Here is a 27,076-nt window from a genome sequence, read left to right as displayed (position 1 = left end):
CTGGAGCATCTCAGCCTCCAAGTGTGTTGCTGTTGCTGTACTTCTGCACACCTTCAAACAGTGCTTGGTTTCTGCTGATGAAGGACAGACATGAAGTTGGCTTTGATTTGGGCAATTTGCTCACTGCCAACGTTTCTGTTTCAGAGCTGGGAAAGCACAGAATTTGGCTCTGGCTGGTGGTGGAAAGGCCAGATTTTGGCACAGAGCTCATTGTAGGACCATTAAGATCTCTGCTCTTCACACAAAACAGAAGCTCATCATTTTGTCCAGACTGCTACAGTGCCAGCCACTGTGGGGTCCTCCTCTGGGCCTTCTCCTGGCCAATCCTGCTTGAGAGATCAGATAATCTTATTTATGTTTCTCTTCCCTTTCAGATGTCAACAGTTGGCTGCTCACCTTTGGGTTCCAGCTGCACAATGTCATCCCCGGCTACCCCAAGCCAGACATGGATGCAATGGAGCCATCCTATGAGCTAATCCACACACAGATGAAAACCCAAGAATGGGACAATAGCAAGGTGATCCATGTAACTCCATTACTGTATCTCATGCCCTTATCAGCAAACTATCCATTTGCAATGTTGGTTGAAAAAGCTCTCCCAGCATGTTTTGAGATGAAGAACGAGTCAAACCCCATTCCAGTATTGAAATCTGACCAAATAATCACATACCATACTAAGTTCCCTACTGCCATGGTGCTTTTTCCTGTAATATTTTCTGGTGGCTGCTAAGAGAAATGGTGTGTTACTGTTTCTTTCTCCCAAAAGAGGCCCCATTATCACCTATTGCAGGCTAAATTCAAGGCCTTTGCACTCAGGATTTTTAGAAGTTAAAAAAAAGCCAATCTTGATACAGAATTGGTTTATAAAGTTTGGGCTCTTTTTTTTTGTTCTAGAAACCTATTCATTCTGGTTTAAAATGTCTTAAACAAGAAGTCACACTACTTGTATAAGAAACTCTTTTGTATTGCAGAGAGTCTTTCCAGAAAGAATTTTTTGATGATATTAAACTTTCATTTTACCTGATCAGGTTTAATCCCATGTAACTGTGTCCTGCTTTTAAAAACAGGTTTGTTTCCCAAGGCATTTTGGTAGATGCTGGTGCAAAATTCAGTGATAAAATTGGCAAGAAAAAGGCTTTTGCAGCCCAATCATTTCCCCATCTTCCTGTTGAAACTTACTCAGCTGAAAGACAGAGGCAGCACTGTTAAAAGTTAGAACACAGGGTCAGGATTTGAGAGCACTAGGTTAAGTCCCAGCCTTACTGCTTATCAGTGTATGACCTTGAAAGTCACTTGCCTCTCAGGATTCTCTTCCATTTCATAGCCTGATTGTATTCTGGGGTGGCTTTCATCTGTTTAGTCTGAATCCTCTTAAGTCTGAGCTCCCACTTGCTGTTGCTGAGTGTTCAAACGTTGCAAGAGCAGTGAGGCACCAATGTGCTTGGAGAGATCAGGACGTGCTCTCCACATTTCTGCTAATAATATGTTAACAGTAGACAATGGAATTGATTCTATCTGCCCTCCTAGCTTCTCTACCTATGGCTTCACTGAAATCTTGATGACCTGCAGCAGATTCTTGAGGTATACATCTTAAACCAGGAGGTGACATTTCTTGAACTACAAAAGTTATCACTCAAAGGTACAAACAAATTACTGTAGATTGATAGTAGTCATGTGTCAGTCCATCATTGGTACTCAGCCTCACAGCCATGCTGAAGACAAGTTAAAATGTACCAGCTTCAACTTCAACAAGAAATTTATATGAAGTGTCACTTAATAATACTGGGGGAACTAAAAAAAATTACCATGGCTGGGCTGATACTTGAAAACTATTACAGTGCAGTAACTCAGTTTTTGTTTGGAGCTCAGAGACTCCCTTTTTGTTTCTTATTTCCTTGGATTGAACAATAAAATGCTAATAGAAGGGTTTTTTCCTAATGATAGAGAGCATCAGGATTTTTCCTCCTCTCTGCTAGGACACAGTCTCCCTGGGCAAACCTGTACAGGAGTAGGCAGACAGGAAAGACTCAACCAGAGACTGCACAGAAGACCATCTCTGTGTTGTTATGTGCTGTAGATAATAACTCTCACAGAACCACCACAGAAATTATTATTGTTGGTAGTATTTTATTATTATTTTATCATTACATCATTATATGTATTATAGTGTGTAATATATATATAACATTTTAATGTGTATTATAGTATCATTATTTGACTTATTGAATAGCCAAGTAACTTGAGTGATAGCTTGAGGTGATGACTGACCCTTGTTCGTACAGGTGGATGAGCTGGAAAAAAAATCAAGGAGAACCCTCCCTTCTGTCCACCCATTTTAGGTGAATCTGCTTGAATGAGCAATAAGAAGAAAAGGAAATCTCCATGACCCTCACAGGTTTTTAAAGCCAGGAGCTGCAGTGAGGGCTGTGCAGGGCCCTGCTCATTAAAAGAAGGCTTTATACAGCTGTCATGCTTCCAGATGAGTCCCTTTGCACTCAGATGTTGAAAGTGGAATTTAACCATTGCAGGCTGTTTCATATTCTTCCCCTGCTATGACAGCAACAAAACATGAGCATTTTTATTTCAGTGTACAGTTGCAGGATCGTGCTGTGATAGCAAGTGGTTCTTAAATGCTGTAAAGCAGGATTCCCTTGCTTTCTGTCACACCCAGCATATTGTAGGCACATATTTGCATATATCATATTCAATCACATATAATACATGAATACATGATCCATTTTCTCCTACACCTATCCATGCATCCAACACTGATGTTTCCATGAAGTTCTGTTCACTCCCAACCCTTCCAGGTGTCAATACACACTCCCAGACACAGTCCCGTCTTCCTTGTCGCTGGTTGTCTCTGTATTTACTGGTGAAGCATGTGGAAGAAAATAGAAACTTTTGAAAATTTCACATAGGAAACGACAAAATTAAACCAAGGTAAATGAAAGCACAGGAAACATTTTCAGTTAACAAGACTGATCAAACTGTAAAATGGTATTGCAGAGCATACAGATTAAGCTCTAGATCTTTTGTCATTTAAAAGTAGCCTGGACAAGGCATTGATCACTGAATGATGTACCACAACTTTCTCATCTCCATGTCTTCTGATCCCTAGTTTCTCTGGGTCACATACCTCCTTGTGATAGACAGAAGTATATTTAAGCTACTCCGCTGTCTTTGCTGATAAAAGTTGGCCCAGCAGATTGAGTCTGTTCTTTTATCAGAGAGGAACAACTAACAGGAGCACAATTACAAAGCAAATAACACCCATAAATGGCTGCTTCATCTTGGAGTGCATAACCAGAGGGCCCTAGCATCTCCTTCCAAAACATTTTTGGTACTTGCCTTGCCAGTCTGGAAGACTGGAGAGATAATTCTGACTTTGAGCATCCGCTACCTCAGAAACAGCCAGCATGTCATAAGCCTTGCACTAACCCCCTAAAGCTCTGAAGTGACATTTAAAATCCAATACTTCATTGTGCAGCACTTCCCCCCCTCCTCCGGACGACTGTGAGGCTGTCACTAAATTGTTTGTTGAACAAGTTCAGTGTTATTGGCCACTGGGGGACTCTGGGTGACCTCTGGCATATTGTGGAACTGCTGCACCTGAATCCAATTTCTCTTCTGTTTTTTTGTTGTTCTTTTTTTATTCCCTTCCTTTTTTGTCTTGTTGAGCTGTCAGGTAATGTTGGAGCCAGAACAACTCTATTTCCAGGGAGGGGTGTTTTGGAGTCAGCACTTGTATCATTATCTACATCCTGTTATAACTACCATTCTCTCCATCCCATGGGCACTGTCTCCAGGAATGGGTCCTGTTTTCTGCAGTGCCTGTTACAGGCTTTGTTGGAGAAGTAGTTTTTGGCATCCCCTCTGGAGCAGCATTTTGGAGGCAAGGGCTGCTCTGGAATGCTGAGCCAGGAAGGCTCAGGGCTGTGCTTTCTGGCAGAGCTTCTTGCAAGGACAATCTGTTTGAGGGACTGGCTCTGACAGTGTTCATCATTCAGGGAAGGCATCCTAACATTGCAGTTGCTTTGGCCTGGGCTTGGACTGTCAGGCTGTCCACACATCTGTCCATCAGCTCCCAGTTATGTTTTACAAATGCAGTGGTCAGTTTTCAAAGGATCCAGTGCAGGGAAAGGAGTCTCAAAAACACTAAGCTCTTGAGGCTTTATGAAAATAGATGAGAAGTCTATAAAGTGATGAGCAAGAGGAGGAGGCAAATCCTATTACTTCTCCACACTTGAAATATGCTTAATGAACTCAACCTCGTTATCCCCCAACAGTCGTATACAGTGGTGGGGTGCAGGAGCGACCTGTCCTCTAAGCCCCTGAGTGAGTTAGTACTCCTGTTTGGCTCATTCCCAGCCAGGCAGCATCCAGAGCACTGGCCTTGCTGGCCCATGGTTCACCTCTGCTGCCCCACACATCACCTCTCAGACAACCCAAGAGCAGTGCAGCCGTGCTGGTGGGCACATCCAAACAGAGACTTGTGTCCAGGTGATGGCCACGTGGAATATAGGGAAGGGAGGAGGCTGATGGCTGAGCAATGGCTTTGTTAACAGAGAGCTACAGGATAAATAAAAAGGGGGCTTAAAAAAAGAGGGGGGGCAACTTTTTACTCTGGCAAATAGGTCAAAGGGGAACAGTTTTTAATGAAAACAGTTGAGGTATAGATTAAGTGTTAGGAGGAAATTCTGTCGCCAGGGAGCAGTGAGGCACTGGCACATGTTGCCCAGACAGGATATGGATACCCCCATCCCTGGAATTATTCAAGGCCATGTTGGATGGGGCTTTGGGCAGCCTGGTCTAGTGGGAGCATCCTGGGCCATGGTGGGCGTGTTAGAAGAAGATCATCTTTTAGGTCCCTTACAGACCAAGCCTTTCTGTGATAAATAGGAAGGAGTTAAAAATGAATCATATATCAGAGAAATTGTAACTTCCAAACCTTTTGGAAAAAGTAGCTTTCTGCGTTGTAAGCCATATGGTGGTAAGAGAAACACCTATCTGTCTATAATGGCACAAGGATAGAAAGAAACTTGGAAACATGTTCACGTATTTCACATCTTGGATCCTTGATGGGAAATTAAAGCTTTCAGTCTCACACTGGAAGGCGATATTTAAAAACAACAGATGATAGGATCTGGCGATGGTATTTCAAATCCTCAAGAGGTGCTGGCAAAATGCAGGAGGCTATTCAGAGATCCCGGTAATGTGCCACTCTCCTGCGCTTTGTGCAGCAGAGAACAAATGATGAAGGTCATTCTCTTCTCTCCAAAGGGTTGTTACTAGATAAAGTGAAATGTCACCTAAGGACATCTGATTAAAAAGACTGTGAGGAAAAACAAACCCAGCATATTTGTCACTCACATCGAGCAACAAATATTGAAATAAAATAGTGATGAATTCCCTTCTTTCTTTGTAAAACTGGTTTACAGATGCCTTGGTTTACAGTTGGTAAAAGCAGTAGCAATTTTTAGAGAATAGCACACGCCATTGCAGCTTTGGATGGAAACTTTCTGTTTCTTTTCCTTGCCAGTTCATTGAAATGAATTCTAAGTTTGAACAAAAATGGTAATTTCAAAGTCAGGGATACATTGCTTCTTTGAACTAAGTAGAATCTGTTTGCCTCCACCCTCTTTATATTCACAGCACAGCATACACTCTGGCTGTGCTCTGGTTTGCTTGAATTTGTTGGTTGATGTTTTCTTTCCATTGGGTGTGTTTGCTTTTCCTTTTAACAGAATGCTGTTCCCAAATGCATTTTTTTATCAGAGAAATGCACTCAAAAAGTCATTTCAAAGTCATCCTGGGCTTGTTTTCAAGGTAACAGAGATGTATTTAGTTATTGAAATAGTTGATAGCTAATAGTTAAATTTGAGCAACCTGGTGTAGTGGAATTTGTCCCAGCCTGTGGCAGAAGGTTAGGAACTAGATGATCTTTAAGGTTCTTTTCAGCCCAAACCAGTCTGTGATTCTAAGTGGTGGTGAATATTCAGTGTTACAGCTTTGCACATCTCATTTCCTGCTTCCCTATGTGACAAAAAAGGTGAGGAGAACCCAGAAGTAACCAGCCCTCAATAGAAAACCCATTTTTGATTGTGCTCTTGTTCTTGAATAAGACACCTGAAGGTAGGTCTCTGCCTGTGAATTTTGATATTATGGTGGTGTCCAGATCCACTGGTTTGTCGGGGAAACCTAAATTGGAGGCATTCAGAGAGAATCTTTGCCTAATAATTTGCTCATATTCAAAAGTATACTAGAGTTCCTGCAGCTCATCAGGAATAAGTTGATGAAGGCAAAATTGAAGGGGAGCTGGGGCAATTTCTGATAGGAATTATTCATCTGTGCCCAGTAGTGCCTGACCTCCCCAAGCTCCTTTCCCCAAGGTGATAATCAGTAGATGGTGCAATTAATTCCAGGGACTCTGTATCACTCACCTGCTGGTAAACAAGGTGATGTATATATAGATGGTGATACATAAGTGATCACAGGACATAGCAGTGTAGCCAGAAGACCTGATTTACATCCTTGAGTGAGCAATGATTTGGTATGAGCAGAGAGATGCCTTTTCCTATCACTGGTAAATGTTACTGAGGCAAGTTGGAAAGGCAGCACGACATACAAAGTGGTTAAGGGACCACCTAGAGTCAACCCCTGTGAGATACACCTGAGAAGAACTCTCCATTTAAAAGTTCTTTGAAGAGAAAGTTAACTAATTACCAAGGCTGTGCAGTGTGCACTTGTTTAGAACAGTAAGTGTTTCATGGAGCCTAGAAGCCTAATTGTTCCATGTCCATCATCACTGACATCTACATTAATTATGTCCATTTTTTGCATAATTAGAGCACTTGTGCAATTGGCAGAGAAGCTGGGCTAGGCTCCCTATCAGTCTGTTAATTATATTGCTCTCTAGGGGATGTGTGAGATGCCCCACAGGCAGAATGGAGAAAACCAGAAAGAGCTCCTTTTCTGTAGGAAACTGGTTCCTGCTCCACCTGCTATGCTGTCAATCAAAAAGGGAAATGGAGAAGGTACACCAGCCTGCTCAGCACTTTGAACAAAAGTAATTTCTGGAAATTTCAATGTTCTACAACCTAAAATGTGCTTTTGAAATTGTATTCCTCTATTCCCTTAGAGTTTTTTCTTTTAACAGTCAAAACTGCTCATAATTTCTGAGTAAGTTGCAATGCTCAATCCCTTTTTTTTTTTTTTTTTTTTTTTTTTAATGCTTTATGACTCTTCCCTGGAAATAAATGGCCACCATGGAAATGAGGGTTTATTTCACTTTCCTTGTCATGTTTCAAGTCTTGTGTGAGAAGTCCACACTGAAATGCCTGCACCATCTGAATTGTCTTCTTGCTCCCAGGATGTGAATCTCCTGTTCATGGACAGTTTAAGGAAATATCCTTCATGGGTGTTTAACTTCCTCAAAAGAATTGGGATGGAGTAAACTTTGTAGCCTATTTTTAATCCTGGGTGTCATTACATTATTGAACGGAGCCGTTGGCTGTGCCAGTAGAGTTTTGTCATAGTATCATCTTGCTTTTGTGAAATTTGAGCAAATAATTGTTCGTGAGCAGGAGTCTGTAAGTCAGCACTGCCATGAATTGATGGGAGCATTTCCAGAACATTTTGCAGTAATGATGAGCTGCTGACTCACTGTGTGCTTGCTGCATTGTACCCTAACAGCAAAAGTGACTTTGTATTGCACCAGACTGCAAATGATCTGGGCTGTTGTCTCTTGGTTTTGCTTCAATAGAAGCTAAAACTTGAGCATCAGATGTGGTTGGTCTTAACTCAGGGAGCCTAGCAAATTGTAGAGGGTTTTCAGGAAATAAGTTTTGGATTTAATGCCTACCTTGAGTTTTGAACAACCTGCTTTGGCTAAGCTAAAATGGAATACGGAGAGGTTATGGCCACTCTGAGGGTCATGCAGGTCATGCAGGGCCTTTGAAGGCAGCACAAGGAGTTACAATGTGGAGTTAAAATAGAAGAAACTTCTACAAATACTTCCATGCTTCACTGAAAGTCTGAAAGCATTTGGTAAAGCATCATGGCCACAAGACAAATTGTTTCTTATATGCAGAAGAACACTGAAACACAACCTAATTATGCATCCAAACACAACGCCCACACCACTGAGGCAAAAAAATCATTTTCTACCTTTACATCCTTCAATCTGAGATTAAATACAGTTCAGTTTGCAGAAACAATGATCATTAAGAGGGGACAACATGTCTCTTCCATGAAAAGGAATTAAATTTTGAAAAAATGTGATAAGGGGGAAAAAATAATGGAGCTCTTCATTACATGTTTCCAGTATGTTCTCCTGCTCTCCAGCATCCTAATAATGCTTTTGGGTCATCAGGTTTCCCTTTTTAATATGTCGTTCTCTTCTTTCTCTCCCTGCTCAGTCCATTTTGGGGGTCCAGTGTGAAGTGCAGAAGCAGCTGAAGGCTTTTGTCACCCTGGAGCGCTTCGAACAAATCTACAGCTCCAGCATCGCTGGGTGCCGGCACGTCAAGAAGAACAAGAACTTTGCTTCTGGAGGCTCCATCTTTGGCAAGGGCGTCAAGTTCGCCATGAAGGATGGCCGTGTGGCCACTGACATCATCAGCGTGGCCAATGAGGACGGACGGAGGGTTGCAGCCATACTGAACAACGCCCACTACCTGGAGAACTTGCACTTCACCATCGACGGGGTGGACACGCACTATTTCATTAAGCAGGGGCCGTCGGAGGGCGACCTATCCATCCTGGGCCTCAGCGGTGGGCGGAGGACCCTGGAGAACGGCGTGAATGTGACAGTGTCCCAGATCAACACAGTGCTGAGTGGGAGGACTAGACGCTACACGGACATCCAGCTCCAGTACGGTGCACTGTGTCTAAACACGCGCTACGGGACCACCTTGGATGAGGAGAAGGCACGCGTCCTGGAGCTGGCCCGGCAGCGCGCCGTCACCCAAGCTTGGTCCCGGGAACAGCAGAGACTGCGGGATGGGGAGGAGGGTATTCGCTCGTGGACAGAAGGGGAGAAGCAACAAGTGCTAAACACGGGCCGGGTACAGGGCTACGATGGCTATTTTGTGATCTCAGTGGAGCAGTACCCCGAACTCTCAGACAGCGCCAACAACATCCACTTCATGAGACAGAGCGAAATGGGCAGAAGGTGACAGAGAGGGTCAATGCGGTGACTTCTTGCCAAAGACAGCTACTCTTTTGTGGCCACTTACCTGACTGTGTTGTACTCAATCCTTTTTCTAAACTGAACAAGGTGGGGGGGAAGAAAATAGAAAGAGAAGGAATAATAATGGTTGCACTGTAACTCATGCAACATACTTTTTTCCCGCTTTAATTTGGCCTTCATGCGTTTTTTGCAATGAACAGAAGGTATATTTTGCCGTAGTGTGATCACAGTGAAATTTACTGTCTCTTGTCCTTTTTTTTTTGTATGTTTGTTTTGGGTTTTTTTGTTTCTTTTCCCCCCTCTTTGTGAGGAATTTGAAGTGGGGAGTCGTCAACGTACGTCCTTAGGTGTAAGTGCAAAATGGGTGTCTGTGCTAACTTGTGTCATCCTAACCCTTTCTAATTTGGGGCAGGGGCATAGCCTTCCACCTGGAGCAGGGGGAGCCCATGGCATGCCAGAGAGCTCTTCCCAGAAAGAAAGGAGATGAAAGACAACGCTGATTCTGATACTCTGGAAGTGACCGTCCAAATCATGTGCCTCAAAAGGGACCTTACAAGTAGTTTTCACATTTCACTTGGGACATAACGTGTTTCTTTGGGGGCTCCTGCTGAGCAGAAGTAGATTATAGAGGCAAAGGAGCTGATTATATTACCTTGCAAGATGATTCTCTTCCTTCCTGAACTGGAATAAAAAAAGAAAAAAATCAGTCTTTTTTCATTATGAGAGTAGATACTTTTTGGAGTTTTCTGTGTGTGCGCAAATCCTGGTTTTAGTTAAATAACCTAGCAAAAGCCAAGAAAAGGGACTCCTGCTCTATTGAGAAAAGCTAAAATAAATCCTCTCTCATACGTAGAGCTGTTCTATAGGTGGATTTAATGCACCCATGTTGTACATTTGCTAATGGCATAACTTCATTAAATGTATAGTGTTTCAGTACATGAGGCTACGTGTTTAACAGTCCACTGTGCTGTATCTGATAAAACCAGTTAATTTTTAGGAAGCTGATTTGAATTTAAAAGTAGTTATAGTATCCCAGTGACATACCACTGAAAATTAGAGCCAAACCCTGCTTTTCCTGATTCTGGAGCTTGTATTTATTGGCTGGGAAATGCAGTTTGGAGTAGCATGCTGGCAAGTCGTTTATGACTATGGCAGATAAATGTCTCCTGGGGACTTTGGCAGCAGGGATTTTAAAATGTTTAATAAGTAGCAACAGCTTGTGCGTGGTGGGACAAGAAGGAGAATATTGAAATCAACCCTCTCACTGTTTCTTACATGAGCTCAAATTTAATGTAGAGCCCACTTGACTGTTAGCAGTGGCGAGGGGGAGGTTGAATGGAAATGCCCACTACAGAGAGGACCAATTGCTTTAATAAGAAACTGCTGACAAAGTTGCTCAGCATGCTAATGTAATTTTTATTCACATAACCTCTGTGCTCTGGTATTTGCAAGAGTCCTTGAAATTCAAGGGAGCAAGAAGATGAGCTCAGCATCCTCTTCCCCGCCTAAAACAGTCCTGTGCTGTTCCTGCAGGCAGAAGTGTTACCCCACCTCTCAGTGGAGCTCTGGCTGGAGGTGGCCAGCCCTGGTCCTAGATAGGTGTCTCTATCACACTGATGCCTGCATGTGTCCTGACTGTAAGAGCTCTCTTGTGTCTCTCTGGGAACAGCTCAGTCCTGATTTTTTTTTTTTTAATTCCATCCACTTTGGATTTTTCCAGTTCTGCAGAGAGATAACCCGAGACGTGCAAGTCCATGCCAAGGCTGTTTCATTACTTGGAGTCCTACAATGCACCTGTGTACTCAGAGGCAGCTCTTCTGCACTCATGCCACCACCACTGCCATCCTCCAGCACAGACTGACACCCCTCTGCAGGATCTCAGCCCCAGATACAGCAGGGACATGTGTTGGCCATGCAGTCCTCGAGCAGCGAAACATTGGCAGCTCCGGTTCATTGGAGAAGCCGGCTTCTCACGGTTTCTCCGTAGAAGCCGGCTGCCAGCTCCGTCTGCCTTGCCTGTCTGTTCCCGGGTGCTTGCCAGGAGGAAGGTGATGGGATGGAAATTCCCCTAACAGACTGTTCCTCCTCCAGTTCTGAATCCCTAATACCTTTGGCTGCATGGCCATGACCAACATTATGGTTTGATTTTCTGCTCTTCTGTCCTGCTTGCAGCAAGGGTGATGATGCTGGTGCTGTGTCCCAGCACTGTACTCTGAACCACCCCTTGCAGCACACAAGCTTTATTACTTTGGCAGGAGTGAAACACAGGCAGCTGGAAAGGGTATCCAGTTCTGGCAGAGCCAGGTGGGAGAAGCCATGTTGGCCAGACCTGCTCCAGGCTTTTACAAGGGAGCAGTTGCTTTGGCAGCTGCCTGCCAGGGATGGTTAAAAGGCCATGGTATTGCCACCTGTATGGCTGGTATGAAGCGCTTGACAAGCCTGGGTTGCCCTGAGGATGCACAGGTGGGGGTCAGGGGCAGCGTTAGCCAAACCAGCAGTAACCACCTACTCAAAGGAAGCAGCGCCTTCTTGCCAGTGCTGTCCAGCTCCCTGCTTCCCCCTCTCCAAGTCACACCAGGGACAAATCCCTCTTAAAACCTCAAACTTGTGATGGCTGTGAGTGTCTCAAACAGCATGAATGGAACGAAAAGAGACCTGCAGGAGGCAGGGTCAAAAGACCCACAGAGCAGAGACAGCTCAGTGTGCTTCCCATTAGCACTGCTCCATTCCAAGCAGCTCCGGATGAAAAGTGGTGCTTCTGTATCCATCTGCGTCCATGTGTTACAATGCTAAGAGGTGCAGTGCAATAATAAATGGGCCATTTTTCCACGGAGTCAAGAAAAGAGATTTGAGTGTAAAATATTCCTACTGGAACCCTGCCAGCATGAGATGGCACCTCTACAGCCTTACACAGACTCTTCAGGTTATTACATGAGCTAATGACTTTGAGGAGTTCACCCATTTTTCAGGAGTCTCCCAGTCCCTCCATGCTTGTCCAGCATGCCCAGAGCCAGGAGCCCAGAGCTCTGTGCCATGGCCAAGGCAAGACCCTTGCATTGCATTTTTCTGCATCCTCAAGCAGCGCTGGGATGTGACTGCTCCTGTCTGCCTGCCAGGTCCATGACAGTCTTCTCCTGGGCCTGCACCCAGTATGGAAACTATGGACATTGTGTCAAAAAGGGGGAAAAAATATGTATGTAAAAGTATATATATGTATATGTTGCTCCATTCTATCAAAACAGAAATTTAAAAGGGATGGCTGTCTAATACTGGGGACAAACCTGTCCAAAGACAGCAACTACAATTCCTGGATCCTCAGCCTCTGAAAGCTTTCCACCTCACCTAGATGGCAAAACAACATTTTCAGTCCTGAAGCACTAAATTTACCATTCATTAGTGAAAAATGCTTTTTCTACAGGATCCCAAGTGCATTTCCTGATGGCCCTGTAGCTCCTTCCCAGCCTTTTTGTAGTCCCTTTTGCCTCCACATGGGACCATTCTGGTTGCCTGACCCTTCTTGCTTTGCTTGTGTGCAGGCATGAAGTAATTTATTGCTTCCATAAGAGTGGAAGGTCTTGAGTGCAAATCCCACAGCACTAAGTCCCTATCATAGGCTCAGAGACTGGTTTGGGTTGGAAAGAACCCTAAAGATCATCCAGTTTCAACCCCCTGCTATGGGCAGCAACACCTTTCACTATACCAGGTTGCTCAAAACCCCATCCAAGCTGGCCTTGAACCCTTCCAGGGATGAAATATGCAGTTTCTCTGGGCAACCTGTGCCACTGACTCACCACCCTCACAGGAAAGAATTTCTTCCCAATACCTAATCTATTCTCTGTTTGAAGCCATGCCCCATTGTCCTGTCACTCCATGCCCTTGTCAAAGTCCCTCTCCAGCTCTCCTGAAGCCCCTTAGGCACTGGAAGGGTCTCTAGGTGCTTCCCAGTCTTCTCCAGGCTGAGCAACCCCACCTCTCTCAACCTGAGTCTATAGCTGAAGTGCCCCAGCTTGGTGGCCTCTTCTGCATTTGCTCCAACAGCTCAACATCTTTCTTGTGTTGGGAGCCCCAGAGCTGGATGCAGCACTCCAGGTGGGATCTGGTTAGGGCAGAGCAGGAGGCAGAAGCTCCCTCGCCCTGCTGCCCACACTGCTGGTGGTGCAGCCCAGGACATGTTTGGCTTTCTGAGCTGTGAACTCAGAAAGCCAAACATGTCATGTTGAACTTCTCACCCAACAATATCCCCAGGTTTTTCTCCCTAGGTATGCACTCCATCCATTCCCTGCCCAGCCTGTATTTGTGCTTGGGATTGCCCTTGCTGAACTTCATGAGGTTCACAGTGGGCCACCACTCAGGCTTGTCAAGGTTCCTCTGGATGGCATCCCTTCCCTCCAGCGTGCCAACAATTGCTCTAGATGCTGTTTCAAAGGCCCATTGAAAGGCGTGGCAGACCATCTCCTGGGAAAAATGTCACTGTGCTTTAAGTCTCACATGCTTTAAGGTTTGATTTTGAGAAGTCATTTTCGTTCTTGACTCCCAAAAAGAGGACTCACCAAAAGGAGTTCCCCATCAAAATACAAAAACTTCACTTACATTCAACTCTGGTCTTGTGTCCTCTCCAAAGAGCGGTGAGAAGGATCCTGACCAAATCTCGCAGCTCAGAGGAGAAAATCCAGTCCTTTGGAGCACAGGCTGCATCTCTCAGTGAGAGCAATAAGGAGCAACAGCTCAAGTCTTCAGTAGCTGGAGCTGGTACTGGAATGTGCTCCATTTGAAGGGACAACAGTGATGGGAGTTACTTGGTGTGGCATCCAAGCATAAGCAGTACCATGAGGACTCTGCAGCTGAAAAACATCCTGTGAACCCAGCCCAGGGGGAGAGGAGCAAGACTAATTAGACATCATGAGAAATGCCGCATTTGTTTCCTCTGAGATCTTTATTTTATTTTATTTTTTCCCTTTCAACTGGAGATTGGCACTTGGAAAAATCATTAAGCAGCAGTGACTGGAGGGAGTCACGCAGCTCATCATATCTTTGTCATCACAGCTATTGATCAGAGCCACAGTGAAAATGGGCCAACAATGCTAAACAACACCGGGCGAGAGCTGATGAGATGAAGGTCATTAAGACCCTGTGCTTGATTCAGGTTTAGAAGACACAGATGACTGGGAGCAGTCCGAGACACCATTTGGCCGTAACTTAGGAACAGTGAGGGATTTCTGTAATATATCTGTAGTTGCTTTATTGAGCGTAGGGACCGGCATGAAATTCTGCTCAGTCTATTATACAGACAGTGTAACCAGAATAAATCAAAATTGTTCAAAAAAAAAAAAAAAAATCTAATAAAGTACTTTTTCAGCTGTGACTTGTAAGTGTCACCGTGATGGATGGCAGCACAATCCATTATGCAAAGACAAGGCTCTTAACATGAAATTTTAGAATTCAATTTTACGATTTACAGAGAGGGCCCCCCTCATATTTACGGCACAGCAGTCTGTTTTGATTCAATCTCGGCGTAATTGAAACCAGGGCCAGGGATCATGGTTAGTCCTGTGGCTGCTTTTTAAAAGGGGAGGAGAAATGACTGCCTGTAACATTAATAATGGAGCTAGGGAGATCGCTTTGCTTGTTAAATCTTACTCACTTTATCTCCTCACCCTGGTGGCACTGCCAGACCTGGTGAATATGAACACTGTGCCTCCATGCCAGGGATGCATTTGATGGGATAAAATCTGGCTGCCATGTGGCCAGCAGCATCCTCCATCCCACGGTGAGCATGGCCTGGGGCATTTTTGCTCCAGTTGCTACAGTCCTCCACAGGACAAGCTAGTTTTTCAGTACCTCTTTTTATTATAATCACTCCATTTTATTATGATCACTAAATAGTCCCCCGTTACACCAAAGAATTTTCATGAGTTTTGTAAAAATAAAAAAATAACCCAAAGCCTTCTTGTGTTTGCTTTTTTTTTACTTTTTTGTTTGTTTGTTTTGGGTTGGGTTTTTTTCATCTCTTGAATATATTTAAATAAAATTACTTGAGACTGTAGAGCAAACTTCAAACAGAGACCTCAGGGGCATGGAGGGCCCTGTCCAGGACCCCCCTTCTCGCTCCTGGATGAAGGACCATTGCATGTCCTGGGGGACATTTCCTGTGGCAGTTTTCCATCCTCTGCCACCCCAATCAAAAACAATCCAGCCCACCCTAGGAAATCTTCTGTGTTTCTTTCGTACTCTTCTTTAATTACTATAAAACTTTGTGTTCCTGACCAAGTGTTACATAGCTCAGCTGTTAACTCCCATTCCAGAGGTCAGTGCTTTCTGGGGAGCATAGAAAACAACAAATGAAAATTAACTACAAATATATACATATATATATATAATTTTTTTTTTCCTTAGAGATGGAAACTGTTCAAGCAAACACTAAAACTTTCAAAACAGAAAAATAAAGTGTTTGGACAGTACATAGATATTGTTGAAATAACCAATCGAAGAATCACACTTTTCTATTAAAAAGTAAAATGTTTATTTTGTGAGAGGACTTCTAATGCAGCTCCGGCCGAGAAGAGGACTTTGTATCAAAGCTGCATCCGTAAGCCCAGCACTGAAGACTCTTGTCATTACCGTGTGTAATAATTTTCCTGAAGTCTGGAACTAATTTTTTGAGAAATTTTTTTTTCTCGATACTTTGTGTTTCTAATACTGTATTCTTGACTGTGTAAATACAACAGGCTGTAAATAAGTGCAGATGTAGATACCTTCTAGAAAAAAAAAGAAAAGCAAACAGACAGAAATGACCATGTGTAGCCTTCAGTGACAAATAAAAGAATATTTTGTGTTTAAATAGTGTTTTCTTTTTTTTCTGAAAAATGTGAAAATGTTGGGTTTCTTCACCCCAGCTGTTTGGTCCTTACATGGGAGATGCACATGGCAAAAGAGTTGACCAAAATGTCCCCCCACTCCTCATATATGCCCTTAAAGGTGCATTTTCCACCTGTACATAGGGTGTGGGATTGCAGGTGTCCAAGGCTTTGCCAGTCCAGGAGGTGATGCTTGGGATTCAGAGCCTCTCTCTCTACTGCAGGAGCCCCCATTCCAGTAGATAAGCTAACTGAGAACCTACACTGTGAACTCAAAAAGATGCCTAACAAATCAAGATAGCATTAGATTTAGTGACACATCCAGCAGAAACCTGTGCATCTGATCCTCATTCACACAGAGGGGGAAGAAAAGCTCCTGCAGCACATTCCACAATGACTCAGGGAAACCCTCTTGTGATTTGTGATACTGCCTGGCCCAGCCCCACTGGCAGCTTGCTCTGATGCTTCAGGAAAAAATCCAGAATAACTTCAGGAAACAGGGGCCAAAAACATGCGTGTTCAGAAAACATGTGTTGAGGGAAGTATCCTTGTGTGGTCCTTGGGGACAACCTAATGGGAAAATGGAGCATAGGACTGAGCAGTGATCACTGGAGGAGGAGCAGGGAGTTGCTGTCCAGCTTTACTGCCTGAGCATTGTTCTGCTCTCCAAAACCAGGTGAAATTGGGTCTTTTAGAATAAAGCCCAGTTCTGTGTGAAATCCCTCTCCTCTGGAGGTAGATGGATGTGATAGGGGAAATAAACAGCATGTCTCTTTCTCCCTGACACCAGGCATCAGGAGAGGCCTCTTTGCATGCACATCTTGAGCAAGGTGAGGGCAGTCCAGCTGCTGGTGGGTATTGATGCCTGCAAGGTTTCCCTAAGGTTTCTACCCTTACTTGGCCATTCCTTGTGAGATGTTATCTTCTCCACCAATGTGTGTTTTCCTTCAGGGGCCTTCATTTTCCAACCACCAGATGTGGTGCAGCTCCTTGAGCCATCCTGCAAAGCAAACATCCCTTTGACACCAACCAAGTTCCCCCTTTGCTCTCTTTGTGCTATGCTGAGCAGGATGGATTCCTGCAGCCTCATGGCACAAAGTCCACTTTCCAGCTGCTGGATAGTTTTAGTTTTTCCATCCTCTGGCACGTCTGGCCACCTTACCTTCAGCAGGACAGTTTAACTTACCTTGTGCACAAAGCAGGGTCTCGCTCCTATATGCATCGGAGATTTTTATCTCCAAGGAAGGTGTTGGCCCCTTCTTTTTTGCCCTAGAAAATGGTTACTGAGATAATTGCACAGCAACCCTGACATCCTCCCCTGAGCCTCTGGTTTCCCATGGGTCTGGTCTGGTCTGTTTTCTCCAGATCAGATGCCTTAGTTTGCATCAGGCTGTTACTCATGCCTTTTCCTAGGCTGTGCTTAGCCTGGGAATTCAGATCCCCCTGTGACAGTGACCTGCCATCCCTCACTTCCCGTGCCACCTGCAGTTTATCATCAAAAAAGACCCTGCCTTAAATCATTGATAATTATATTGAAATGCACTGGACCAAGGACTAATCCCCGAGGGTAGCCAAGGAAACAGCAACATTTCAAGTTGTCGGCGAACTAGGTTTGTCTCTGCCTCATGTGGCTGTGCCAGATAAGACCAATGTTTTAATCAAAATATTATGGGTAGTAAATCAAGTGCTTTTGGGACAGCCACCCTGCCACGCCAGTTTGATAGGCCAGGGCAGACTTATCACATCATGTCTTTAATAGAGGCCATAGCCTGAGGCCTCTGGCTTATCTTTCAGAATGCTACAAGGAGTCTCTCCAACCTTTCAAGGTGGGAGCACAGAAAAAATTGTCCTGCATTCCCACAGGGAAGCAGCTAAAGCCTCAACCATGGACCACACCTCATATATAGTTGAAAAGTACTAAAACCAAAGAATTATATTTGGTGATTATATTTGTCTAAGAGAAATGAACACAGGCAGAACACAAGCAATGTGCCTTCAGGTGGGTCATCCCTCCAGGAGTAAGTGCTCCAGTCTCATGACCCTCCTCAAGGCCAAAACTGTGCTGCTGGCTGGCTGGCACAGCACATCACCCATCACATCACTCAGCTCCCCTGAGCATGGGTCCCTCCAGGACTGTTCAGCTCCACAGGTGTGTGTTGAGAGATGCTGCATGTGCCCATGCAGTGATGAGAGCATGAGCAGGAAAATCCTGGCTGCAGCGCCCTCCCTTCCCTTCCCTGCACAGCACGGACAGGGCACTGCTGCAGCCCCACACTGAGCCAAGGCCAGGGCTGCAGTCCAGTGCTCCCAATGCTTTTGGCCTTCCTCCATAAAGGTGCAGATTCAAGATAAGGAAAAGCTGAGCTGCTGCTGAGAGCAGGGACAGAAACTCTTCAGCAAAGAGATTAGGTTTAAAAAAATCATCCAGTCATTAATGCATCCCTTTGAAACAATTGAGCTCAGCCTTTGTCAAATCATGGCAGTTCTAGTTTGAAACAGTGTTTTTTAGGTGGTGATCCTTTGCAGAGAATTTTCCAGGGCAAAGGAGCTCCTTTGAATGCAGCTGCTGAAATGACAACAGTCCAGGCAAGGGAACCTCATTAATTATTGTGGGTTGGATGCTTTAAAAACATTTCATGGGTTCTATCTAAAAAACAACTCCAATCACCAACCCACTACATAAACCACGAACTTCAACACTTCCTTCTCCTCCAACATAGTGTTTGCAAAACCACAAGCCTTCCTAAGCCCAGCCAGCACATCCCTGTCAGGATTTACTCAGAGAAGGATGGGAAGGAATACAGGAACAGGGTAAGCACCACATTCTTACTGTTAACAGCACAGCATGCTTGGGCTTAAAACCAGCTCATCTCCCACTCTCTGAATTAAATTATATAGAACCACAGGCAAAACACAGCTCTGAGCTGAGACTTCAACCTGCTGCCTTAGTCAGTCTGCTTGAGCATCTCCAAGTCTCTCTCTCAAGGAACAGTGGGGTTTTTATCCTAAAGCTCAGAAAACTTTTTTACTCCAGGGTCTCTCAGGCAGGAGTCAGTGGGCAGATAATTACAGCAAGTTTATTCAGCAGAGATACACCACCAGTGAGATGCTGCAAACTAGTGAGACCACAAGGTAGCTTTGATGTCTGCCTTCAAGAGCAAGAGATGAGAGGGATCTTTTAAATCACTGCTATGCTGGTTTTTTCCATCTAGAAGACACTCATGTCCTCCAGGAGTTCTATGCAACCAGACCTCATCATAGAATCACAGAAACTTTTAGGCTGGAAAAGCCCTCTAAGAGCATTGAGTCCAACCATTAATTGCCAAGTCCACCACTAAACCATGTCCCAGCTGCCACAGCTTCACACCTTTTGAATCCTTTCAGGGATGGTGACTCCACCACTTCCCTAGGCAGATGGTTCCATTGCCTGACAAGCCTTTTGATGAAGAATTTTTGGGGAACTGCCTTGCAGCAGTGGCAGTGTTGGGCCATTTCAGGAGTGTTGTTCATACTCCTCAGGCTCTGGTGGTGGCTCAGGAAAAGGAGCCATCAGCCAGCCAGCAGCAGCAAGAGGGAAGTTCCAGAAACAAGGTGGGTGAGGAAGAACAGGAAGAAAAATCCAGTGTTTCACTGGACATGTGTGGAATGTTACCTGGAGGATCTCAGCCTACCTGGGTTTTGGTTCAGGAGCCTGAAATGGCAGCTGTAAGAGGATAGAGTGTTCTGTGTGTCATTTTGCACACGTGCTGCATTCGATCAAGGGCCCTCTTCTGTACATTCTTGCTTGGGTCAGATCTGCATTGGGGTAGACAGCTGGGGCAAGAGGATTCTGTGGATGGCATTGCTCTGCCTCTCCTCCAGACCCTCCCCAGTGCTCACTTGCCTCTGGATGTCATGCCAGAAAAAGCCACCTCCAGCATTTGATAGGGCAGCACCAAGGGAGGTGTCCTGCATGCCCATGGCCTCGGGAAGCTCGGGATTTTAAACCTGCACAGCACACAGGCTCACCAAGGTGTGCTGCCCACAGCCTGCAGCTGAACTGGAGCTGTATATGCACACAGAAATATCTGTGCATATAGAAATGAGTGTGGCTTTTTCAGAGGAGCAGCCTCAAGATAGGTTTTTATGCATTTATATGCATTTAGCAGATCCTCCATCCCTTCCTGTGCTCCCCCCCATTGTCACAAAGACACACTCCCATGCCTGCTCTCCTCCCTGCAGGTGCACCTTGAGCAAGCAAAGCACCGTGTGATTGCTCCATGCCCTACATCCCCAGGTCTTGTCATCTGGCAGCTTTTCTAAACACGGCTTTCTTCCTCTCAGCAATTCTGTGGGGACCTTGAGAAATGAGAGCAGCAAACATGCCCTGTCACTTCAAAGTTGGAGGGCTGACGACTCTTGAAATGCACTTTTCTACTCATCTTTTTTTTTTCCTACGTTCCCCTCTCATGTCTAACAACGCCATCTGTGCTGGCACAAGCTCTGGCTCTGGCCTTGGACCTCTGCAAGAGAGTGATCTGGGTCCAAGGATGTTTTCAATATTTTCTGTGATCAAGCAGGGAAAGGCAGAGACCTCTATGAAAACCCTTGGGAAGACATAAAAAGCAGCCCTGTTTTTACACTTTGCAATACAAAACTACTTAGATATGGCCAAATTCTTCTTCCTAAATTTAGTTTTCTAGCTCAAACATGTAGAAGAAGAACCCACTGCCACACACTCCTGTAGAACCAACAAAGAAGAAGTGATTGAGGTCTTAGGTGGGCTGGTTGTGTCTTCTGGCCATCTCCCTGTCCACGGGACCAGTGTCCTCAGGAAAGTGGATGAACTGGCTCGACGGTAAAGTAAATTCAGCTGAACTTGATGGAGAAAACCCAACCTTTTGAACTCAGGCTTTTCCTCTTCATCTTTTATTTTCCACTCCTGGAATAAGAAATGAAATGCTCCCCAACATCCCAGCAGGAAGCATGCTGTGAGGAACTCAGATCCTAAACCAGCCAGCAGGATGAAATTGCAAAGCCAAAAATGTCTTTCAGAAAGGTCCTCATTCAGGGAATGGGCTGAAGTACCCATTTCAGCTGGGACTGCAATGAGCATCAGAGCCCCACTCGTACTTGCTCAGACGCTTGAATCTCACTTCTTCCTTTTTGCTTTCTCCAGCTCTGGCTGCTGCCTGCCTCCTTCCCCTCATGCCAGTGTCTGTGCCCTTCCTGTGCCCCATTAACCCTCACTTTGCACCCATCTGTGGATTCTCAAAGACAGGAGCCCACTAAGCAGCATGCCAACCCCATATTTAAAACTACTTGTTTCTTTTCTTTCCTAGCAAAACCTCCTCTCTTTTGTGTTCAGACCTCATCCCTGCTTGTTTTCCTTCTTCCCTCGCTCTGCAGTGGATTTACACCTCCCTGGGCTCACAGGGCACTGGAGTCCAGCTGTGACATTGTTGGGCTGGTCAGGCTACACGGCCTTACAGACACAACCAGCCCCTGACTCCACCACAGCAGCTGCACCTGCAACACCCTCAGCAAGGCTGGCCTGCAGCACAGCCCATGCTGCTCCCAGGCAGCTCCTCTGCCAGCTGCCATCCAAATCCCTGGACTGATGAAATGTTAATGGTTGGTAATTTCCAGGGCTTACAGCAGAAGAAAGAGGCTGGACTAGGAAACCCCCTGTGTCTGGGCTGATGAGCTGAATTTTAGCCTCCTGTTTTCAGTCCTTTCCTGGTGCAGCTGCTGCTCTGCTGAAAAAAAGTGGAGAAGAAAGGAGGTCAGGTAGAGCTGGAAGGGAGAGTTTGGACTTTTTGGCCAAACAGTGGTAAAAAACTCACACAAAACCTTTAGCTCTGTACAGAATGATTCGGGTATGTTTTTAAAAATTCTTTTACCACAAGCCAATCTTTCTAACAAAAAGGCTGATGTACAATAAAGATTTCTTTAAATATCACTTAAATATGTAAAAACACTCAGTTTCATTAATCCATAAAGAAAACAAGTCATGTTTTGATAATTCTAGAGTTTCCCTGGAAATTTTTACTGAATCTATTCAAACATAACTCAAACTCACAAAGCATTTTGGTTGTCCTACACGTCACTTTGACAAACGTGTTCGTGCTCCAAACACTGTGGTTGTTACCTGTCAGCTTGTGTGCAAGGGGGATAAAATAAGAAGTTTAAAGCAATCGTTTCCTTTTTAACATCTTCTTCTCTTAAAAGAAAATCTTGAGGTGTTTGTCAGCCTAACTTTTGATATTTGCTCTGCCAATGGATCAGACTGCTCTGATAATAAAAATGAAATAAAATCAAAATATATTACAGCTATGGATAAATCTCATTTTTTGAAAATAATTTAAATACAAAAAAAATAACATAGCTGAAGCCTGCAGAAAATGTCCAGTACTCCAGTTACTGGAGATAAATTCTACATAGCCTGTACTTTTTTTTTTTTGAATATTAGTTTATTTTGACATGATCTATGCATTTTCAGCTGCTGGAAAGGAGAAAAAAAATCATTCCCAAGGCTATTCAAGATAAGCCATAGTTTCCTATCTCTTTTGACTGAAAATACCAATGAAACTTCTTCCAGTTATTCCCCATCTTCCTCTGGTCTCTTCTTATTAGTCTTATCATTTTAGTGACTCCTTTGATATATAATCCCTTTATGTTGTGCAATGATAAATCAAAATAAAGTGCACCACTGAATGATTTTATTGTTATTAAAAGGTCAGCAGTAAGAGGGTCGCATCCTATCACATATCCTAGAGAATTAATGGGAGGTGCATTAAAAAAAAGGAGGAAGCGTGCTTCTTGAATATGTTTAAAAGCCACAGCATCCCTACAGCTGGGCTTTGTGGTGGATCTTGCAACACAGCATGGCCCAGGCTGCAAAGGCTGCAAGAAACACGTCCCTGTCCTTTGGAGGGGGCTGCAAATGTCACCCCTGGCTAATGGGAACGCTGAATTAGTAACGAGTCTGCTGGTGTAGAAGGTGATGTTTCCCCACAAGTGACCTCCCAAGTGATCAGGGCCCATTCTGCACAACCAGACTCTGCATCATCCCCACCATAGCCCCCTGCTGCCTTGCCCTGCTGCCTTGGCTGCCAGGAGATGCTGGGGATGCCTCAGGAAGGGTTGTTTTGGGACACTAAAATCTTCTTCAGAAGGCTTATCGCCCCCTCTCTCACACAGCAATGACGTCTGGAAGATGCATTTATGGAAGATGCATTTATTTAGCATTCATCAAGGACCTGTCAATAAGCTCTTCCCAAAAGTGTATTTAAAATACATCGCTGTGTTCGTGAAAAAGTTCATGAAAAGCTCCCTTGCAGTGGGGATTAAAAAAAAACAAAACAAAACAAAACAAAACAAAAAAAAAAAAAAAAAACCAACCCCCCCCCCCAAAAAACACACACACCAAAAAAAAAAAAAAAAAAACAAAAAAAAAAAAAACCAAAACCAGGGTTTGGATTTCCCCCCAAGCAGTCGCAACCTGCTCATTTTGGAAAAATAATTTAAAAAAGCAAAGAAAAATTAAAATTAAGTTGCTCGTGATTTGTACATTTTCAGTTTTTTACCCAGCTCATTTAAAACTTTTTTTTTCTTCTTGTTTGGATGGAAGGACTGGCCAGGAATCAATACCCAGACACAAACACTGACATAATTAACTGCTAAAGCACAGGCAGCAAAAGGCAAGTCAAAACCCCCAAATCCCCGAGTGCACTGGGGAGCGTGGCATAGGCTCAGACCTCCTGTCCTACCAATTTAGGCAGCAAGAAGTCATCGACCACCCTTGCTTCTCCCCCTGCTCTGCCTGTTTTCTGGAGCAAACCAGCTGCCAGATGTGCACAAATCCAGCCGATCTCCAGCCTAGGACCGGCCTCCGGAAACCGCCCAATTTCCAGTGACTTTGCCTCTTTCTCCTGTCCTCTGTCCCCAGATGTGGCGCACAGAGCTTCAGGAGCTCAGTTTGGCGCAGAGAGGTGCCCGCTGGCCTCCGAAGGGCGGGGATGTCATGTGCAAGCCGAGCAGGCAGAGGCAGCAGAAATTACCGGGGCGGTGGTGGCAGATGTCCCCTGGTGGTGTCCCCTAATGCCGGCCGCGCCCACTGGCTGTTTGCACAGCACAAACACATCACACGGTGTTTGCTCAAAAGTGGCTTGGGTGAGCTATTAACACTTCATTAATACGTGATGAAAGGCAAATTTAGAGAGCTCCCCAAAGTGACTGAGATCTCCGAGGGGGCCATAAATGAAATGATAATGCAATGTAAATAAGGCTGCGGAATACAAAGACTGGGAATTAGCGGGTGATCTAACAAAAGCAGCTGGATATTACCAGAAATGCGTTCCCCATCTTGCCTCCACTTTCCCCAGTTTCTCGCAAAGGTGATTCTGCCAGATTATAAAATGCAAGAACAAAATTTCCATCTCCAGGCAAAAAAAAAAAAAAAAAAAAAAGGAGTTGATAAAGAAAAAATACAGGTTTATATAGGTACATCAAATTCTCCTCACATTTGCCTTAAGTGGGTTTTTTCCTTTCCCCTTCTCCCTCCTCCACCCTGCCCTGCTCTCTGGCTATTTCTGTAAAAAAAGCAGAGACAGAAAATACAGCAGAATGCAGAGGACATAGTCCTAGCATTTCAAAAATTGGATTTGATGTGTTTCTTTGGACTATTTTGAAACAGCATCAGTCCTTATCTCACTAAATATTTCACAGCTGTGCCACCTGAAATCCCTAGAGGAGTGCCTGTGTTGCTCATTAACTCACTCAGACGGAATTAGCTTGGGTGATATTGTCTGACTTTGGCCAATGACACCAAACACATTTTAGGCAGAGAGTGGATAGAAGGAGAGAAGTCCATTAACATTAATGTCTTTCTAACCATTAAAGAGGCCATTAGTGTTTGTGCTTATTTTTAGTATATTCAAAAAGGACTGAGTGAATCCACTCTCAGCCCCATAAATGCATCATGCCCATTTTTAGGTATTCATTTTGCATCAGGATTTTGTTCCAGCCTTGAGGTCACTGTGTCACCAGCCATCCAGGAGAACAGATAGATTTTCATGCACACGTGAAGCCAAAGCTGCCAGTGATCCTTTTCAGACCTGTCACATAGAGTAGAAGCAGCTTCTCCTCCAACACAAGTCATCAAAGGAGTTGTCCATCCTGTCCACCATTAGGCTCCAAAGTATCGCCATCCATCCCACTAATTGGGATACTCTCCCATTACAGTCAATCCAGAGCAATAGGGCTGTGATCCATCTCATCCCAAGACAGATGGCTGCATTAGGACAGCTGCTTCATGCTCCAGAATTCACTGTTCCTCTCCACTGGCTGTGAAGGAGGTGAAGCTGAGCTCAGAGCTGCCTTGGGCTGCCATGAGTCTCTCCCTCACCGACACCTCCTTGGCCACGTGCGCTCATCCCACCCAAGGGAACAGGCTGGGAACGTGGCCTCAGAAGATGCTTGCATGGAAAGGAAAAGCTTGAAATAATCTCCAGCAGTAAATCTATTCCCTAAAAACAGTTTTTTAGCAAGTAGCTGGGAGAGATTTTCTTGGAGGCTCTGTGAAGAGTCAAGGAAGCATGGAAAGTTATATGTCTTTGGGGGGAAAAGAAATTCCTGGCTTTCCAAGGGGATATTAATTACTACCAGATGGTTATGAGACTAGGAAAAACAGACAGTTCACAAATGCCACAAAAGAGATGGACTCCTACATCAGGTTACCTGTTGCATTAAAATATGAGTTATTCCTCCTTTTGTGAGTGGAATCCACCAGCACTGATCTGCTCAGGCCAAGACAAGAAGGTTTATATCCCTGCCCCAGCCAAGCCCCTGGCTGCTCCTCATGTGAGCCTTCTCTGATCAGGTCAGTGGGCCCATGTTTCCCACCACCATGCTCCTGGAAGCAATTTTTCGCAGAAATGCAATGTGAAGTATGTTTTTCATCGCTTCTGGCCCTTCACACTCTCATTCCACGTCCCTCTGTGTGTTGGCTAACGTGAGAACGGTAGATACTGCCCATTTCCAAACCTGGGATTTTTTCATCTTTCCATGAGCCAGTTTTGTTAGCCTTATTATTGCTATTGGCACATGGACCAACAGTCATCAATAGCCAAATGCACAGCCCTTGCCACAGCTTCTCTGGGTGGCAGATCCTAACAGCAACAGCCTGCTACTTATTAAGTCGAATGCATCCAGTTTTACATCAATTGACAGATGTCTGGTTATTTGGCACAAAAACAGGAATTGAATTCCCACGGATGCACAATTATTTTTGAAATACATGTTATTCAGAAATCTAGTTACCTTCACAAAAAATGCAAACATCTCCTTCTTCCACGATGAACACCAGTTCTTCGCATCCTCAGCTGAATTAAAGTAATTTATTTCCTTGTCTCTGAGGGAAAAAAGAGAAAAAGAAATGGCCCAGAATCACGTCCAAAGCTTAGCAAGGCCAATTGCTGACTAGGAAACATCTGTCCTGTACCCATGCAAGCCCCACCAGGGAAGTGCAATCTTCCCAAGTTCTGGAAAGGAGGACGGCAGGGCTGCTGGATTCCCGGCTGGAAGCGATCCATGCTGTGCACATGGCTTGGACGCAGAGAGCTGCAGGAATGCCACTGCAGTTTAACGCCAACCAGTGGCTCATGTTTTCATCCCTTTTCTCTGCACACACTGCAGGGTTTATAAATCTCCACTTTGTATCCAGAATATTCCTGGGAAACAGATTGCTTATGACAAGTATTTCTTTTTTATTATTATTTTTTTAATATAGGGTTGTTTTTGTTTTTTTTTTTACTACAACGTGCTTCCATTGTGTTATATACTGCAGAAGACAAATTTCCCAGCTGGTAGTTTCCAATCATTTATAACACTGTCGTGAGACTCCGTATTTTTATATCATACCTTATATCTGAAATACATTGGAAAATATAAAATTATGTGAAACTGATAATAAATACATCTCAACAGACAGACACACGCATGAGAAAAATTTCTGATTTTCTTCTCTGCATATTATGTCTTTATGTAT

At 44.4% G+C, this 27,076-nt stretch overlaps 1 protein-coding gene across 3 annotated transcripts in view; it reads left to right on the top strand.

The window, feature by feature from the left end:
* TENM4 (teneurin transmembrane protein 4) overlaps nucleotides 1-10,148 on the top strand; it is a 593,501-nt gene extending 583,353 nt beyond the window's left edge. For all 3 annotated transcript variants that reach the window (XM_050973321.1, XM_050973325.1, XM_050973318.1), the window contains 2 exons: nucleotides 375-517; nucleotides 8,421-10,148. In XM_050973321.1, coding sequence (XP_050829278.1) covers nucleotides 375-517; nucleotides 8,421-9,179 — 902 coding nt within the window. In that variant the 3' untranslated portion in view covers nucleotides 9,180-10,148. The remainder of the gene's footprint in view (nucleotides 1-374; nucleotides 518-8,420) is intronic.
* The last annotated feature ends 16,928 nt before the right edge of the window (nucleotides 10,149-27,076 follow it).

This window comes from Serinus canaria, chromosome 1, assembly GCF_022539315.1.
Source record: "Serinus canaria isolate serCan28SL12 chromosome 1, serCan2020, whole genome shotgun sequence".
Lineage (NCBI taxonomy): Eukaryota > Metazoa > Chordata > Aves > Passeriformes > Fringillidae > Serinus > Serinus canaria.
This window is presented reverse-complemented; position numbering and strand designations above follow the sequence as displayed.